General features: G+C 39.4%; 1 protein-coding gene across 2 annotated transcripts in view; it reads left to right on the forward strand.

The window, feature by feature from the left end:
* The window catches only part of bgnb (biglycan b), a 28,133-nt gene extending 12,165 nt beyond the window's left edge, over nt 1-15,968 (forward strand). For both annotated transcript variants that reach the window (XM_064303885.1, XM_064303886.1), the window contains exons 2-8: nt 6,223-6,507; nt 10,429-10,541; nt 11,258-11,471; nt 11,848-11,958; nt 12,213-12,306; nt 13,937-14,075; nt 14,276-15,968. In XM_064303885.1, coding sequence (XP_064159955.1) covers nt 6,223-6,507; nt 10,429-10,541; nt 11,258-11,471; nt 11,848-11,958; nt 12,213-12,306; nt 13,937-14,075; nt 14,276-14,473 — 1,154 coding nt within the window. In that variant the 3' untranslated portion in view covers nt 14,474-15,968. The remainder of the gene's footprint in view (nt 1-6,222; nt 6,508-10,428; nt 10,542-11,257; nt 11,472-11,847; nt 11,959-12,212; nt 12,307-13,936; nt 14,076-14,275) is intronic.
* Nucleotides 15,969-16,330: the final 362 nt, after the last annotated feature.

Below are 16,330 nucleotides of genomic sequence, written 5' to 3' on the forward strand. Positions count from 1 at the left end.
CTCCGTTCAGACCCGGCTGGTGTAATTATTAGCTTCTGTGGAAAGAAAGGCATGCTGCTGCGTATTGGCAAATAAAAGTCATTTCAAGTTAGAAGCATGTTTATTGATTGTGGTGTTCATTGAGGCAGAAGGCTAACTTTAGACTCCCTACCAAATGTAACTTTCTGAAATACTTTTTTAACAGAGGCAGGCTGTGACCACCACCCATGAAAGGACATCTGAGACTTGTGAATGTGACCCACGTCATGCACCTTTAACCTGCGTCACTTCACACGTCTCTGTGCTATGCAGTCACTTTAGTCTCTCACACCTCGCTTCCCACTTGCAGGACTTCCTTAGTTGCATTGTGCATGCTCCTGATCGGCTGGACCCTTAGCAACAGTCTCCTTCCTAAACACACGCCCAAGAAAGGAGATCTTACGCCAGACACAAGCTCACTTAATCCCCTCTAGCCCACCCCTCTCTGGGATTCGGAAGTGGGGAGTAATCCTGCGGTTTCAGCCCCCTGGTTACGCTGCAGCAGACGTCTGAAATCTTCCTACACAGAGTGTTTCACCACTGCCCACTCGTATAGCTATGGGACACATGGAGGGGGGGGGACGGGGGTCACTCCTTTGAATGTGTACAGATGCGACATAAACACGGGTCTCTTCCCCAGGAAAAATAAAAAAAAGTGTGTTCACATGTGATTGGAAGCTTGGGTATGTTTTTGCTGACTTAGAGACGTGTGGTTTTTTACTCCAGCTGGTCATGGCCTCATGTGCCAGCACTGATGAGCAGGCTGAAGGGGGCCATGTCAGGAATGAACAGACATTCTAAAACTGAGTGGGACAATATTTGGGAACATACACGCTCCTACATAACGTAAAAATAATACACTGTGTTTATTGTATTTGTATAACAGTAATATTACCTCAAACAAAAGGGCAGCCCTTTCAGAATCCATTCCAGTATTGCCTGGAGTGCACAAGTGTGTTCTTTTTGCTGCTAAAAAAAAATAAATAAAAAGGATTAGTCCAAGTATGTAGATAAATATGTTGTTTGGGAAAACTTTGGCCATCATTTCAAAGGCTTGCTGGCAAGAGCCTAACTAAAGTATCAATTTGAGTGAGGTTGATGAAGTAGCAACAATAGAGCATGCATATAAAATAATCCATTCCATTACTCATTCTGTTATTATTTGAATTAAGCTTTTGTAAAATTAAAATTCAGGTATAAATGTGTCTGTGTAGCTCACCTTTTTCTCTGAAAATAGCAAACAATAGTAACAAACTGAACAATTTGACTTTCAAAAGTTTTTTGCAAAAATTTGTAATCATACGTTCAATAAATATTTGCCACAGTTCTCAATCCTTGTCTCTAGACATACATTGAAACATTGCTCAGCACTCACAAGCTAATCAAATGCACTGGTGTGTTATGGACTAGAGGAGTTCAGATCAGGTCATGCTCTTTCAAATGCTGAACACTGAAATCATAACTGCTCTCTATATAGTGAATTGAATGTGTACGAATAGTTGACATTGATTGTTAATTTCCTTTGAGATTAGAGGAGAAAAAGTTACCTAGAATCAAAGTTAATATCTGGTTCAAAAAAATTCATGTGCTTGTAATATTTGTGTATTTAATGTCAATTATAAAATATGATCAGCAATTATGTGTCATTGTCTCATCTCTCAAAATACACATTATCATAATTAAGATAATCGCATTACACATCGTGCATATTTGTAGCTGCTTTTTACTGCTGATTTGTATAATTGTATGAATGATGATAACATAATTGTGTGATGGGACCATAATTTAGCATTTTCTGTTTTAGGCTTTTACATTCTTTATAAAGGTGTCTGGTCTAACATTTTTACTCCTTTAACCTAAATATGTTATCCTGTGGGGGCGGCACGGTGGTGCAGTGGGTAGCACTGTCTCCTCACAGCAAGAAGATCCTGGCTTTGTATCCCAGACTGGGCCTGTCTGTGTGGAGTTTGCACATTCTCCCCGTGTCCGCGCGGGTTTCCTCCAGGAACTCCGGTATCCTCCCACAGACCAAAGACATCCAGGTTAGACTAATTGGACTCCAGACTCTAAAGTTAGACTCTAAATTGCCCGTAGGTATGAGTGTGTGAGTGAATGGTGTGTGTGCCGTGCGATAGATTGGCGACCTGTCCAGGGTGTATTCCTGCCTCTTGCCCAATGTAAGCTGAGTGAGGCTCCAGTGACCCTGTATAGATAATGGATGGATGGATGTCTCTATGATTAGTATAATTCATGTCACACTGTTGATTTTTCTGGAATTGTTGTGATGTGATGGCTCAGTTGAATTCACTGTTAACCTTGCACTTCTTATATGGGCTGGGTTTTTAAAAAATGTTTTTTTTTTTTACTCCTCCAATTTAGCATAGCCAGTCATACTGTAATTATAGTCCTGGTCCATCACTGCAGCATCTTCTGTTGATTCAGGAGGGCGAGGACCACCCTCCAAGGCATGAAGTCCAGTAAAGGGACCACAGCACAGTCATTTATTGACCATTTCCATGGTCTCTGGGACGGCTCTACCAGTAAAGCCACCACTGCACTGGAAGACCGGTCTGTAGCACTTTACAATAAGGTCACATGAACTGGCCTTAACTAATGTAGTTGTTAACATAAATCACTGCTGCAAAAATATATTAATTAAGCATGAACCTTTCATTAGTCAGCAGATACATTGACTAATGTATTATGATTATTTATACACTAGTAAAACATAGGATAAACGTATATTTAGTTGACCATTAACAAATAAATTGACTGTTTTTATTATTCCAATATGAACTGGAATTAACTAATGTAGCTGTTAACATGAAGTAATGATCTACAAATAGATTAACATGGTTGTAAAAATGAACTTTTCAGTACATAGTAGTTTAAAACTACATTAGTTAATGCTAATTCATGTGACCTTATTATAAAGTGTTACCGACTGCTCTTGTGATTCAGCTGACAATGGCAGCTTGCAGTCACTTAACTGTCTTGAGGCGTGGATTGTGAGTGATGAGACAGGGGTTACCGTGCCAACTCAGTCTCTCCTTGGGCACTTCTGTGCATGAGGCCTTGCCTTCTCATCACAATCCAGGCCATAGTCGACACTGGTATGGTCTAGAAATGACCCGGGCTATAGGACATTATGGCGTTATTGACCTACGGTTAGGTGCCTTACCCTGATGTGCTACTCCTGATCGGCTGCTACTCAAGGCAATTTTAACCTGAGGATGTTCTTGGCCCTAGCAGGAAGAGTGGGTTAAATTTAGGAAATATTATACATTTATTATAGTTCCCACAGTTATAAACCTGAAGTTATTTATATAATTTGTCCATGTGCATTGTGGCACCACCGCCTTTCTGTGCTGTCTTTTGAAAGCTGTAACGCACCTGTAGAGAAGAAATGAGTGTATATTTTCATGTAAACATAAAAGCTGTTCTGCTGCTTTGTTCCATGAGTTTTCATTGCTGATATTTTCCTTTTCTCCCAGTTTGGAGAATTCCAAACTGTAATAATAGTCTCGTTTCAGCCCTTCTAAGCCTTCCAGTTAGGCAGAGAGCAGATGGGCGTGTGCTCTCCTCCAAGAAATGCGCTGCCAGCACGGCTTCTTTTCATAACACACCACCTGAGCTGAGTCTCTGTGCTGGAGGACTGCATTTGTATAACTGGCACAGGCACCAAATTAGCGAGAGGAGTCACTCTTGTATGATGAGATAGGAACAGCCCAGCAGATTGTAACCCTCTCTGCCTGATTGACACTATAGCCAGTTATGCTCTACCATGCAGGGATTCAAGTCACAGATGCCTTTTCTTTTGACTCACACTCACTACTGTAACATTGGCCTGTTTTGTACTTCTCCTCTTTCCACTTTATCCAGCTGTTCTCCCATGTGACATTCGTAGTAGCATCATCATAACCTGTAGCAAATCATCCTGAACTGAACTGCTTCTTTCATAAAGCACTCGTGTGTGCACGTCTTGCACGCGTCTTCACCCACATTAGCCTAAATTCGGGGAATGAGCAAATAATCCTCACCGAGTTTCACAGTCAAGAATAGACGGGTGGATAAAATCCCAAAACCAAAATAAATTTTGAATAATCTGAGGACCTGAAATAAATCGTTTGCTTTATATATATATGACAGGTGGGGCTCACGGCAAAGAGGCTCCTACTTGGTTACTCTTGAAGGGAAAATGAAAGGGTCGAGGGTGGCGCACTTCGTTGAGTCATGTCTGTGCTGTCACCGCTCTCGTGAGCCATAAGAGCAAGTTTCCCAGTATTTATGGTCTGACTCACTCGATGAAATTGGACAGTGCCCAACGGATTGATATCATGCAAGTTTGGGTCGCCCGCCACATTGACCTAATATTTATGGTTCAGATGGCCAAGCTCCTGTGGAGATCACGGGTTTCTGCAAATGGTCTATTGTGCTTAGGCAGCTAATGGGAAGCCACATCTGTTACACATCAGGCTGCGCTCAAAATCTGCATGAAATCTGCACACTGTCTGTGCTGCAGCACTGGTGCTCTCTGTACAGTATCCCCAGAGGCTAATGTTTAACAGTCCCATTTTTAATCCAGTTTAATCAGACGCCAAACTACATGCAGGCTCATGCTCCCATTACCTAGGTGAAGGAGAGGAGACATTTAAAATGTAATGCAGGCATTTGGTGATAAATATATACAATTACAATTGATGAGTATGAATGAGGCATTTTTTTTATTTTATTTTTTTTTCAGGAAAGCTTTACCCCCTCTACAAGTCACTTAACTGGAATCCCCTGATGGTTGTGTTAAAATTTACTTTGCAGTTATTTTTGCGAAGAAATGATTAAATAGCTACCACTACAAATCTGATTCTTTTTTAAAATGTATTTACACCAACATTATTGTAGCTACCATTTTATTCTTCTGATTGTGGTGAAATGTGTTTCATCCCCAGTAGTTTTGTTTCGAACCATATTCAGTTAAAAGTAGAAATGTAGTCATTATGGATAGTGTGTAATGATAGTCAGAGCTGAAAAAGCTTGCTCCTTCATGTGAGATTTCAGGTTGTTGGAGTTGACAATATGATGACCACTGGTAATAGTAGCCCTGATAAAGCCATTAGTCAGCACGTGTTCTAGATAGTTTTCAAATTGGTCATCATTTTGCCTTTCATTTTCGTATACTGTCCCCCAATCACCCACAAGTCCCTTTAAAATTTCTGTGGTTGTTGTTTTAACCACAGAAATTTGTAATTATTATCAATGATTTATAAGCTTTTTAAATGTAACCAGTTCTGTGTAAATACTGACCCATGGTCATAAAGGAGAAATGGAGAGAGAAGGACAAGATGGGCGGTTGTATCTTGCCAGTGCAGTGAACCTCCAGTTACATTCCACAACATCTCTTGTACTGAATATGTCACAGTCTTTGAACATGCGTGTGAAACGGATATGGATGTCCTCTCAGTGGGTTAGGAGTTAATGGTGTGGGAGACTGGTGGAGAGGAGGACAGATAGAGGGAACCAGGAGCTCAAGCAGCTTTTTTTCTTTGGTTTTTTTCCAGCTGCAGTGGTAACACTCCCACCCCCCGGAATTTGACATTTTTAAGGGAGGCACAGTGGTTTTGAGCCGTTTCCCTGCAAATTAAAGAGTGGCCCTCGGAGGAAGTAGGGAGGAGTGAAGGAGATTCTGAGCTTGTCAGTTTGTTTTATTTTATTTTTTTAAAGCATGTGCCATGCTTTGAAATGGATGGAGGGGTGAAGACCGGAAAAACATGCTGGTAACAGTCTTAAAATGGTTTCTAATGGAGGAGATTTGAGCTTTGGTCTTTGCTGCTTTGTGGTTTAAACTCAGATTTACATTTAAGGACTTTTTGTATTTATGACAAAATATATTACAACCAAAACAACAAGATGGATAAATCTAAAATCAATGTTTATTCACAATATATACAAACATGGTAAGTGCATACTGTATATGCATTCCTACATAATTTCCCTGTAGCATTAAGGATTTTTTTTTAAAGAATATCTATTTTATACAGGGGCCCCTAAAGAAATGTAATAGCATTTTTAATGATGCTTCCTTATTTTTGGAAAATTATGTACACAATCATCAATCAAAAATAATGCTAATGTGTTTTGCTCTGGCACACACACACACACACATCTTGAAGAGGTTAAGTTTCTGTTCTTTTTCTTGCTGCCCTGCAGGTCAGTGTGCGTCTGTGCAAACTCCTTATTTTTGGAAAGCCATGCTTCCTCACTCATCGCTGCTCCTACTGCTGTCCATCGGTCACCTGACCGCCCCCTCATTGGCCCTGCCCTTCGAGCAGAGGGGCTTCTGGGATTTTGGGCTCGATGGGGACGGAGGGGGAATGATGATGATGAGGGACGACGCGGAGGGCTCGGCCGCGGAAGAGCTGCCCCCACCGGACATACCCTCCTGCCCCTTCGGCTGCCAGTGCCAGCTCCGCGTGGTGCAGTGCTCCGATTTAGGTGAGTACGGGCACTGAGAAGGGCCGAGTACCCCAAACCAGAAGGAGGCTTCCAGTACTGTTCATCGTTAGGCCCCCTGAAATGACCACACTGTGGCGGATGACTGACTCATGAAAGTATTCTCTGCCAAATACTGTATCTAAATGTCAATGCAATGGTTATTTAACATACTAGGGCATGGTAGCTCTCTCAGTTGTGATGCCATTATATAATAGATCTAGGATTTAATACAATATAACAATTTTGTGAAATCCAGTTGTGATTTGTATTGTAGTTACCATTACCAATGATGTGCATATCGGACATAACTGCATCTATGATATGAACTATATGAAATATGGAAACGTAAATCATAATATTATTTACAAATGAAATATTTTTATTTTCTGCGGACCATCTGGGACTCTTTCATGGGCTGCTGGGGGTCCACAGACCAGAGTCTGTAAACCCCTCTTTTAGGGGACTACTAGTATAAAGTTGAATCGAGTAAACAGGAAACCTCAAAGGGAGCCTTTGTTTTCAGATGTGACAGTGGGTCAGTGTGCTAGCTCATATTTTTGTGAGAAGCTGCCCTCTTTGAGTTTTCCACAATGTTTATCCCAAACAAACCAACAAAGGAAAGCAACAGACACTGCCTGTGATGAAAAAGAGCTAAATACTTCATTTCCTTTATGACTTTATGGCGCTTTTGATGTTGTGCTTGGGAGACTGACAGGATATTTAATAGAGCAGGAAATCCACCAAGATGTAAAGGCTTAGAGTGAGCGAGTCACTAAGACAGCAGGAAACATTTGTTAATTTATGCATTATTTTAATAATCCTTTCATTGATGTATCCACACAGAAGGCTAGAATTGAAAAACGTCCACATAAACATACTACATGGACAGACATTAAAGCATCTTTCAAGTCACAGTTAACAAGCTACAGTCAGACATTCTCATCTTTTCTTTTTCAATTGAAAGTAAAATGGTAAAAAAGGTATTTTCATTATAGCCATCATAATGGAATTAGTATTTATACGTGCAAAAGTGTGAAAATGATATAATTTTCTGTCTCTATTTAATATAAATGTGTACTATGTGGCTTCTGGCATTGTCCTTAATTACATAGGAAAAGCTTTTATAAAAGCCCTATTGCTATCTCTCCCTACTCATAATGTGCGCACACGCACACACACACACAATTAGTGAATTACCTAAACATTTCTCAAATTACTTTAATTTTATAAGTCATCAACAAAGCTGTTGTGGAAGGTGTTCTTTCTGATCCAAGTGCATACATTGGGGCGACATAGCTCAGGAGGTAAGACGATTGTCTGCATAGAGGCTTGTTCAACCGCCTGGGGGAAGTGTCCTTGAGCAAGACACCTAACCTACTCTCTGGCGATGAGAGGCATCAGTTGTAAGCGTTTGGATAAACGCTAAATGATCCATTACTTCTACATTTCTGAGCTTATGAAATTCTTTATTTCACATAATTTTTGTTATAATTATTCATAAATGGATTTAATCTGAGAATTTTTTCTTGAATTTATTATAAAGAAACAAACCACCCTTTCCCCCATATTTTTCATTATTATGTTATATTTATTAATTTTTCAGTTTTGTTTTAACTTGATTTCGTTTTTGCTTAACACTCTCTAAAAGAATTGAAGTGACAGAATTGCATTGTACAGTGCTGGAGCTTATTTGAAACAGATGTTGTTTGTCTGCTGTGTCCTGTGGTTGTGTGCTGTTTTAAAGTGATACACATATATGGTCCAGTTTTGTGCAGGGAACTGCTTATGTGGTTCTAGGTTTGTTATAAGATGTTTGTGGGTTTAAATGGCCAGTGGAGGTAAAGCCAGAGTAAAACTAAAAAACAAAACAAAAAAACTTGAAACCAATGATTTATATGTACTTGAACTACTATGATGAACTGTGACTTTTTTGTTGCGTTGCCAACATGCATAGATTATAGTAAAGGTCACACGTTTCATCTTATTCTGACAAGATGCAAAATAGCAAATATGAATAAAATAACAGTGAGAGTGCATTTTAAATTTTAATTGGTCAAGTACTGCAGTGGTACTGATGTAATACACCCTCTCGTGAGCCAGTTAACGCTTTCCACACTATACTGTAGGTCACAGAGCTGTTAAGAGCTCATGGCAAGTTTGCTGTGAGTATTGCTGGTGAATGTGCAGTGAAATCGCTGGCTACATCATCACAACACCATATATCTGGTTGCATTTCAGTCACTTGTAATTTATAAAAAATTGTGCCTGCAAGCATCTATTGTGAGATATGGAAAATTTCTTCAGGGTCAGGCAATTTTCACCAGAATTTCATTCAGTATGGAGGCAATCTTGTCAGGGGGACTGCAAGCAACCAATGAAAAATAGCTATTCTGTGTTTCCTGCAAAGTGCTTCCAACCTTTTTAAAACTCGTAGTGTCTGATCAAGGGTAGAGTGGCGTGAAACAGAAAGGCGGTAACCAGAAGCCTTCTGTGAATGATGCTTTTTTTTGTCTCTTGAAACTGGCAAGGCCATTTCTGACTCAACGAGTGCCTGAACATTCAAAGCTCAATAAAAGGAGTTTCACCACATGGTCGAATAAAATGTGAAATAAATTTTTATCAAAGTGATGGTTATGGTTTTGGTTGGGATTTTGTCAGACTGACTGAGCACAGGCTTACATCACACGAGGTTACAGTTACATTAGTCAGTGTGGCTGATTATTAATTGAACATCAGTACTTTCCATACAGGCTTTCATTTTTCTTATTATTATGACCATTTTGGTGGGATAGACACAGGTTTGTAGTTCCTGTATATTGCTATACACTTTCAAAGCAAGACCAGGTTAAGACCTAGTATATGGCTGGACCTAACACATGCAATCCGGCCGACCAATGGTGTAACTTCATAACTCAGTCGACCAATGGTGTAACTTCATCACTCAGTGACTCAGTCACTCAGTCACAGACATTCGCAATTGTAGGGCTGGCCCTGTTGTTGTGGTCCAGCCAAAAAGATTCAAACCTACAGATAACAGTAGTGAATAAACAGTTTCAGTAAATGCTCTAGTGAAAGTTTCTTTAGACATCGATTAAGACTGGCTTTTCTTTCTGTAGTTTACTGCATCATTAGTATTGATCTGTACTTGTTTATTAGGAGCTGAAGGTTTGATTGAATTCATACCCCATTGTTCAGTATACCTTGTACACAGCACAGCTTCCTGACGACATTGCTGATTAAATCAAATTGTTAAAACGGGCTGCAAAATTTATATTATAAATCAATATGTTGATAAATGTCACAACCTTAATCATTTTCCTTTTCAGCACAGCATGAAAAAATAATGGCAGCACATTTTAATTTATATGTTCATTTAGTTTTGCTGACACAGAAAAATGTCCCTCCCCTCCCACAGTGAGACTCAGTTCAACTTGAACCAGCTGTACAGCTTGTAGCATGTGTGTTGTGTTTGTCTGTGTGTGCATGCATGTTTTTGTGGATTGACAATATATTACAGTCTCTTTGAGAAAAGAAATGTGATGATGTTACTCTCCCATAACACCTATATAATTTTACAGTTATTGTTATTGCTATTTCGGACCTTGAGAACAATAGACACACATTATTGTGGACACATACGTTGATATGAGTGCAAGAAGCTGGCTGTTGTTATTGTGATTGATTGTCCACCTCTTTAAAGCAGTGCTGGTCCATACAATGGTAAGCTTAGCACCATTTAATGGTAAACAGATGGTATCCCTATTTCACTGTTCAGGTTCCCCAAAGCTTTCCAATAGGATTTGTACCCATTTTGCCTGTCTATCATTTCTGTTGTACTTATCACCTACATTATGCTTTCTTGGGCTCCATCTTTGGTACAATGTTAATCATATCAGCAGTGTTGTGTGCCTTTGTCATCAGGACTGACTGCTGTTCCAAAGAACATTCCGGCCGACACCAAGCTCCTGGACCTGCAGAACAACATGATCACAGAGCTGAGAGAAAATGACTTCAAGGGCCTCAGCAACCTTTATGTAAGAGAGAAGGGGCAAGGAAGTAGAGGGCTATTGAGGCTTTGGGCCAGTTTATCTGGGCAAAAATAAAAAATGCAATAACTTTCCTTATTCCTTTTTCATGAACCAGCTCATGAGGATCCCTCTTGTTTCATGTTTGTTTCTTTGGCCAAAATGAATATTTTCACTTTTAAAAAAGGACTCATTACTAAACATTTGCTCTGGAGAATTGACCAACACAATATTTGGACAGGCCAGAATGAGAAATAAAAACATAAGATTAAAAAAACCCATAGGATTATGTCTTTTATATTCGTGTCTTAGCAGTTTGTGTGGATCCTCGTGTTTGCTCCCAGTAGTTGCTCTTTCACGTTTAATTTCCTATTTTCCAGGCTGAATGTCTTTTTTTTAGTCAAGCATTTCCCTTCTGGTTTTTATTTGTTTAAGCTCTGTCTCACATTTATGAAAGCACAGAGAGCTTGTATTTGTGTTTGTGAGGGGCAAGAGCACTGTACTCGTCTTTGCTCCAAAATTAACAGGCAGAATTTTTTTTGTCCTGACTCTACATTCCTAATTCCACCTTTTTGACACGATCCCCTTTCTTCTGGTTGTTATATTTTTACTCTACATTCTTTTCTTTATCCCCCCCCCTCCCCACCATCCCACTTTGTTCCCTCTCTCCTTTCCGCTCCTCCACCGTGCTCTCTCTCTCTCCCCCTCCCCTCTCTTCCTCTCAGGCTCTCTCGCTGGTGAACAATAAGTTATCCAAGGTGCACCCGCGGGCCTTTGCCCCACTGCGCCACATGCAGAAGCTGTACATCTCGCACAATCAGCTGACGGAGATCCCCAAAAACCTGCCCCCCTCGCTGATGGAGCTCCGTATCCACGACAACCGTATCAAGAAGGTGGCTACGGGCACCTTCTCTGGCATGGGCAGCATGAACTGCATCGGTCAGCATCTCTGCGCCTACGACAGCTTTTTCTGTGGAAGGGCCTGTATTTTCCTGCATGGGTCATTTTTTTGGGTTCCCCTCATTTCCAACTCAAATGTTCAAAATGTGTGTTCAGAGTGTGTATAGTGCCTGCGGTTCCCTTTTCTTCTACTGTATAGAATTTTTTTCCCTCACAATCTTTGCAATTATTTATCCATCACAATTTATGTAAATTTTATGGTCCCTCTGTTTTACTCTTCTTCTATTGTGGTTTCTGTGTTTTCTTATGATAGGAACTACAGGTGCGGAAAAGTAACAAGAAAGTACCCAAAGTAGAAGTGAACTATATATGCGTAACTGAATAATCTACATAACTGCGTTTGTATTTTTCGCAGAAATGGGAGGAAACCCCATTCAGAACAGCGGTTTTGAGCAAGGGGCTTTTAAGGGACTCAAACTTAACTACCTACGCATCTCTGAAGCCAAGCTCACAGGGGTGCCCAAAGGTAAAGCGCAATAAAAGACTCGAAACCAAACAGTTGCAACAATCAACGTCACATTCTTTTAGCATCACCCTGAAATAATGAAAAGAATATTGGTTTATTGTAACATAACAGAACTGGTTCTAATATGTCAGCCTAAAGTAATAAATTTATAACATTTTATGTCTCCATCTCTTCCTCCCTCCCTCTTCCCCTCCCTTCTTCTTTCTCTCACTTTCCCTCCCTCCCTTCCTCTTACACACATACATAAATATAAGACCTCCCTGACAACCTACATGAGCTTCATCTGGACCATAACCAGATACAGGCCATAGAGCGGGAGGACCTGAAAAAATACAAGCACTTATACAGGTATGTCCAAATCCCCAAAGTCTTAACCGCAGAATGAACCAGGTGTGACCAAGTTCAGGACTTCATCTCATGTTACCTTTTAAGGTCTCGGAGAATAAAATTTTTGTTGTGAGTTAACCCAATAATTTTCATAAGCTTTAAATCCAAATAGTCACTCTTGTATCATTTTCATTTAAAATCTCTTCATTTAAGTGATTATATTTTGGAATATATAAACTACATTTGAGACAGAAATGTTGGTTTTCCATGAAGAAAAGCCCATTTTTATTCAAATTAAAGAAGACTTAAACCCAAATTAAACCCAAGTAGAACTCTATACCCCTTACTTTAATGCAGATGTTTAGGTACACCCTGTGCAGAAATGGTGATGGCTAATCTGAAAAGGAATGTGTTTATCATGATCAGCTCAAGCTGAAGATTAGCCTCACTCCATTTATGAGATTCGTGCCTGTGAAAATCCAGGTAATGTAACATCAAATCTGCCATCAAAAATGTGAACACTGCATTTGCCCAGATGTGAAAGTGCACTGCCAGCAGTCTGCGTTTAACAGCTTTCAAGGAAACTCCGCTAAAATTTGAAACTTGAATCCAGTTCATTGCTATGCAAAGAAAATAAGTCTTTATCTTGCATTAAGTACTGTCAATTTGCCATTCTTCCCCACGGAGAAGTTGGGAACAATGTTAGAGCTTTGATTTAAGACTTGGATATGTAAACAGCCCTCCCTGTTGGCATTGTGAGAAATTACAAGTTCATTTCAGTGCAAAAAGAGCGTATGACCACACTTGTCTTACTGTCTGGTTAAATCAAATATTCTGATTTCTGAAGTTTGTAAATGTAGAAAAGTGGAGGCAAACTCATAAAGATTGGCCTAGTATCAATGGACAAATGGGGGTTTTGCAGATGAGATCTCAAAGAAAATGTATTTTGCTTTTGTATTCAAATTGTCATAGATCAAGTCATTTCAGTGTCTTTATATCTCAAGATGCTATATGTTATTATTGAACACTGATGGTGAAGATAGGCATTGTACCTAGGTAACCTACAACTGTAAGTTAGCCAGGTCATTGATATTTATATTGGGATTTTATTCTAGTTTATGTTTTAATCTATATGCATGCATTATTCTTCTGATGCAGTTTGTAAGTGTAAAAAGCGATAGAGAGGGTTTTGGGACCCTCTGCAGGAAGGAATTACTTTCCTTAGCCCCTACAAAAATGGCCATTGACTGTTTTTCTTTCTACCATGTGTACTGTTACAGCATGACTTTACATAGCTGGTTATGTTCATGTGAACACTGCTTCAGACATATTTGTTGATAAATTGCCTTTATTTAAGTATGTGACTTATTTTTTAAAGATTTGAGTCTGCCTATTTAGGCAAGCACTTTATTTTTTTTATTTTTTATTTTTGTTTTGTTTTAATCCCCTTATGGCCAAATCAAAAGTCTCAACAGACCAAGTTTGGCTTCTGGGCCAGAGTTTGTGCCCGGCTCTTGAAAGTGAAATTGCCTTCTGTAGCAGATGCTCACCCATGCTTTTAAACTCAGACTTTTTATTGTACAACGGCAGTACAGCACACATTCTTTCATATAATTTTATCTCTTCCTGTGTCCGTGTTTTGCTATGTAAGATTGGGCCTGGGCTTCAACCGCATTCGCTCGGTTGAGAATGGCAGTCTGCCGTACCTGTTAAGCTTGAGAGAACTTCACCTGGACAACAACCAGCTTTCTCGTGTGCCACAGGGTCTGCCCGACATGAAGTACCTACAGGTGAGGAGAGCAGAGGGAGTGGCTTTCCGTTTCACACACACTGACTTTCTCATTTTTATATTTTACCACGTTTGCAGGGAAATTTTGCATTACTGTATCACTGCAAAAGATCAACCCTCAATGGTTTTCCGTTAAGATGACTCTATAGGTTTAGAAAAATTGTCACGATGTGTCTAACCTCTCTGTACGTCTGGCTATAGGTGGTCTACCTCCACAACAACAATATTGGCCAGGTTGGTGTGAACGACTTCTGCCCCCAGGGCTTTGGGATGAAGAAGACTTTCTACAATGGCATCAGTCTCTATAGCAACCCCGTGAACTACTGGGAGGTGCAGCCGGCCACTTTCCGCTGCGTTGCTCACCGATTGGCCATACAGTTCGGCAACTACAGGAAGTAGGGAGTGAGACGGAGGGAAAGAAAAAGAGAAGAAAGGAAACCAGTGAATAAGGAGGGAGGGATGAAGTCACCCGCCCATAAAAGCAAATATGTATATTAATGATATAGTGAGAAAGAGAAAAAAAAAACAACAGAAAAGAAGAGGTAGATGAAGGAGAAACAAATAGTGTGTTGTTGGTCCCATATATATATTTTTTTTTTCCTCAAAATCTCTGTGATGATTGTGCCATGGTGTGGAGACAGAATGCCTCAATTCCTCCTTCCTATGAATTTAAAATGGCATTCTTTGCATGAGAAAAGAAAACATTCAAAAGGCCAATTCCAAAAACATAAATGATGTGACTCTTTATTAAAGTTTTGTCCACTGACAACCATCACAATTGTTCTGTTTAATGATTTAGGAAAAGCTGGAAAAAGCATTTCTGGTGCAGTGATATATTTTTCCTTTTACAGAATTTTGTTGATGATAATGATGATTATTTTATTTTATTTTATTATATTTTGTCCATTGTGTGCTAATATGAAAACATGTCTGTTACAAAGGAATGCCTGAAAACATTTTTATCATTATTATAATTGTTCTTTTTTCTTTTCTAAAAACATTGAGTCTGGGTGATCAAACTTGAAAATGTGCTTTATTTTTATTTCATGTTTGTATCATGAATCATCCTTGCTACAGTAACTGGGGCATTGGCAATCAAGTGTACCAGGTCTTCCCACAGATCTCAAGGACATTTTTCAATTTTGATGTACTGTGTCAAGTGAACTCAGTGTCTACATTACTTACTAGCTGAAGGGAACATCTCAAGCTAATATGTTTTAAATGGCTAGGGAGATGAATCTATGACTTTTTGTGCTATGGCAGCAATGGCTGATGTATTATTCTTCACTCAAAAATCCAATCACTCTTTCCAAAAAGCTTTCTGTGTGGTGTACCACAGGGTTTGCAACAAGCATAAAAATGTATATTTGGCCAATCTGCCCGGATGCATATTGTGTTCTTTGCAATTTCGATATGTAAGAATAAAGATTTTCAGCTGTACCTCTGTCATAGGAAAATATTATGAACTGTGATTGGGAGAAAGAGAAAAGGAGCTGATGGCAAAACAAGAGTTTGATGAGAAGGATGGGGTTGAAGTCAAAGAAGCTAATTTATAAAACTTGGTCTTTATCACACCAAAGTCCCTCAGTTGGTCTTCTGGATCTGTGCACTAGGTGAACTTGCTTTGCACTCATGTGCCCTTGATACTGTATATAGAGAAAAAAAATGTTTTTGTGCAAATGCAATATAGACCCAGCAAAAGGCTCTTCGTTTTTTTAGTCTATGATGGCCTTGTTTATGGTACCAAGAGCAAGAGATGTTCTGTCCTTTAAATTACTGGATTTGCCTGCAGTTGTCTCAGTTTTCCTTACAATTTATGACTTGACTTGACTGTGGACCCATCTCTAAGCTGCCTTTCTGCTTACTATGTGAAAATATAACCGATAACAACCAAGTAGCTGTCTTAATGTTTCACCTTGTAGCATTCCATTCTTTTTTCACTGCACTTTATACATTGGAGCAGTAAACAACATTTATCATCAGCAGATAATCAACTTATCATCAGCAAGATGCATTTATTAAATTACCTTCATTTATATGATGACTGGGTTACAAGGAATAGTACTGACATGAATGCCAGGAACTTAAATTGTTCTCAAAGACTTGAGCTGACAACAGTCACTACTGGTAATTGAAAGCAACATTCTAGAACACTGATTTTTTAATTTGGAAGAAACATCCTAAAAAAAATCTACTCTTCAAAGGGTTAAGATGTTTAATTCATACACAGACAAGAGACTGAAGCTAGCACCAGAA

Source organism: Anguilla rostrata, chromosome 13 (genome assembly GCF_018555375.3).
Source record: "Anguilla rostrata isolate EN2019 chromosome 13, ASM1855537v3, whole genome shotgun sequence".
NCBI lineage: Eukaryota > Metazoa > Chordata > Actinopteri > Anguilliformes > Anguillidae > Anguilla > Anguilla rostrata.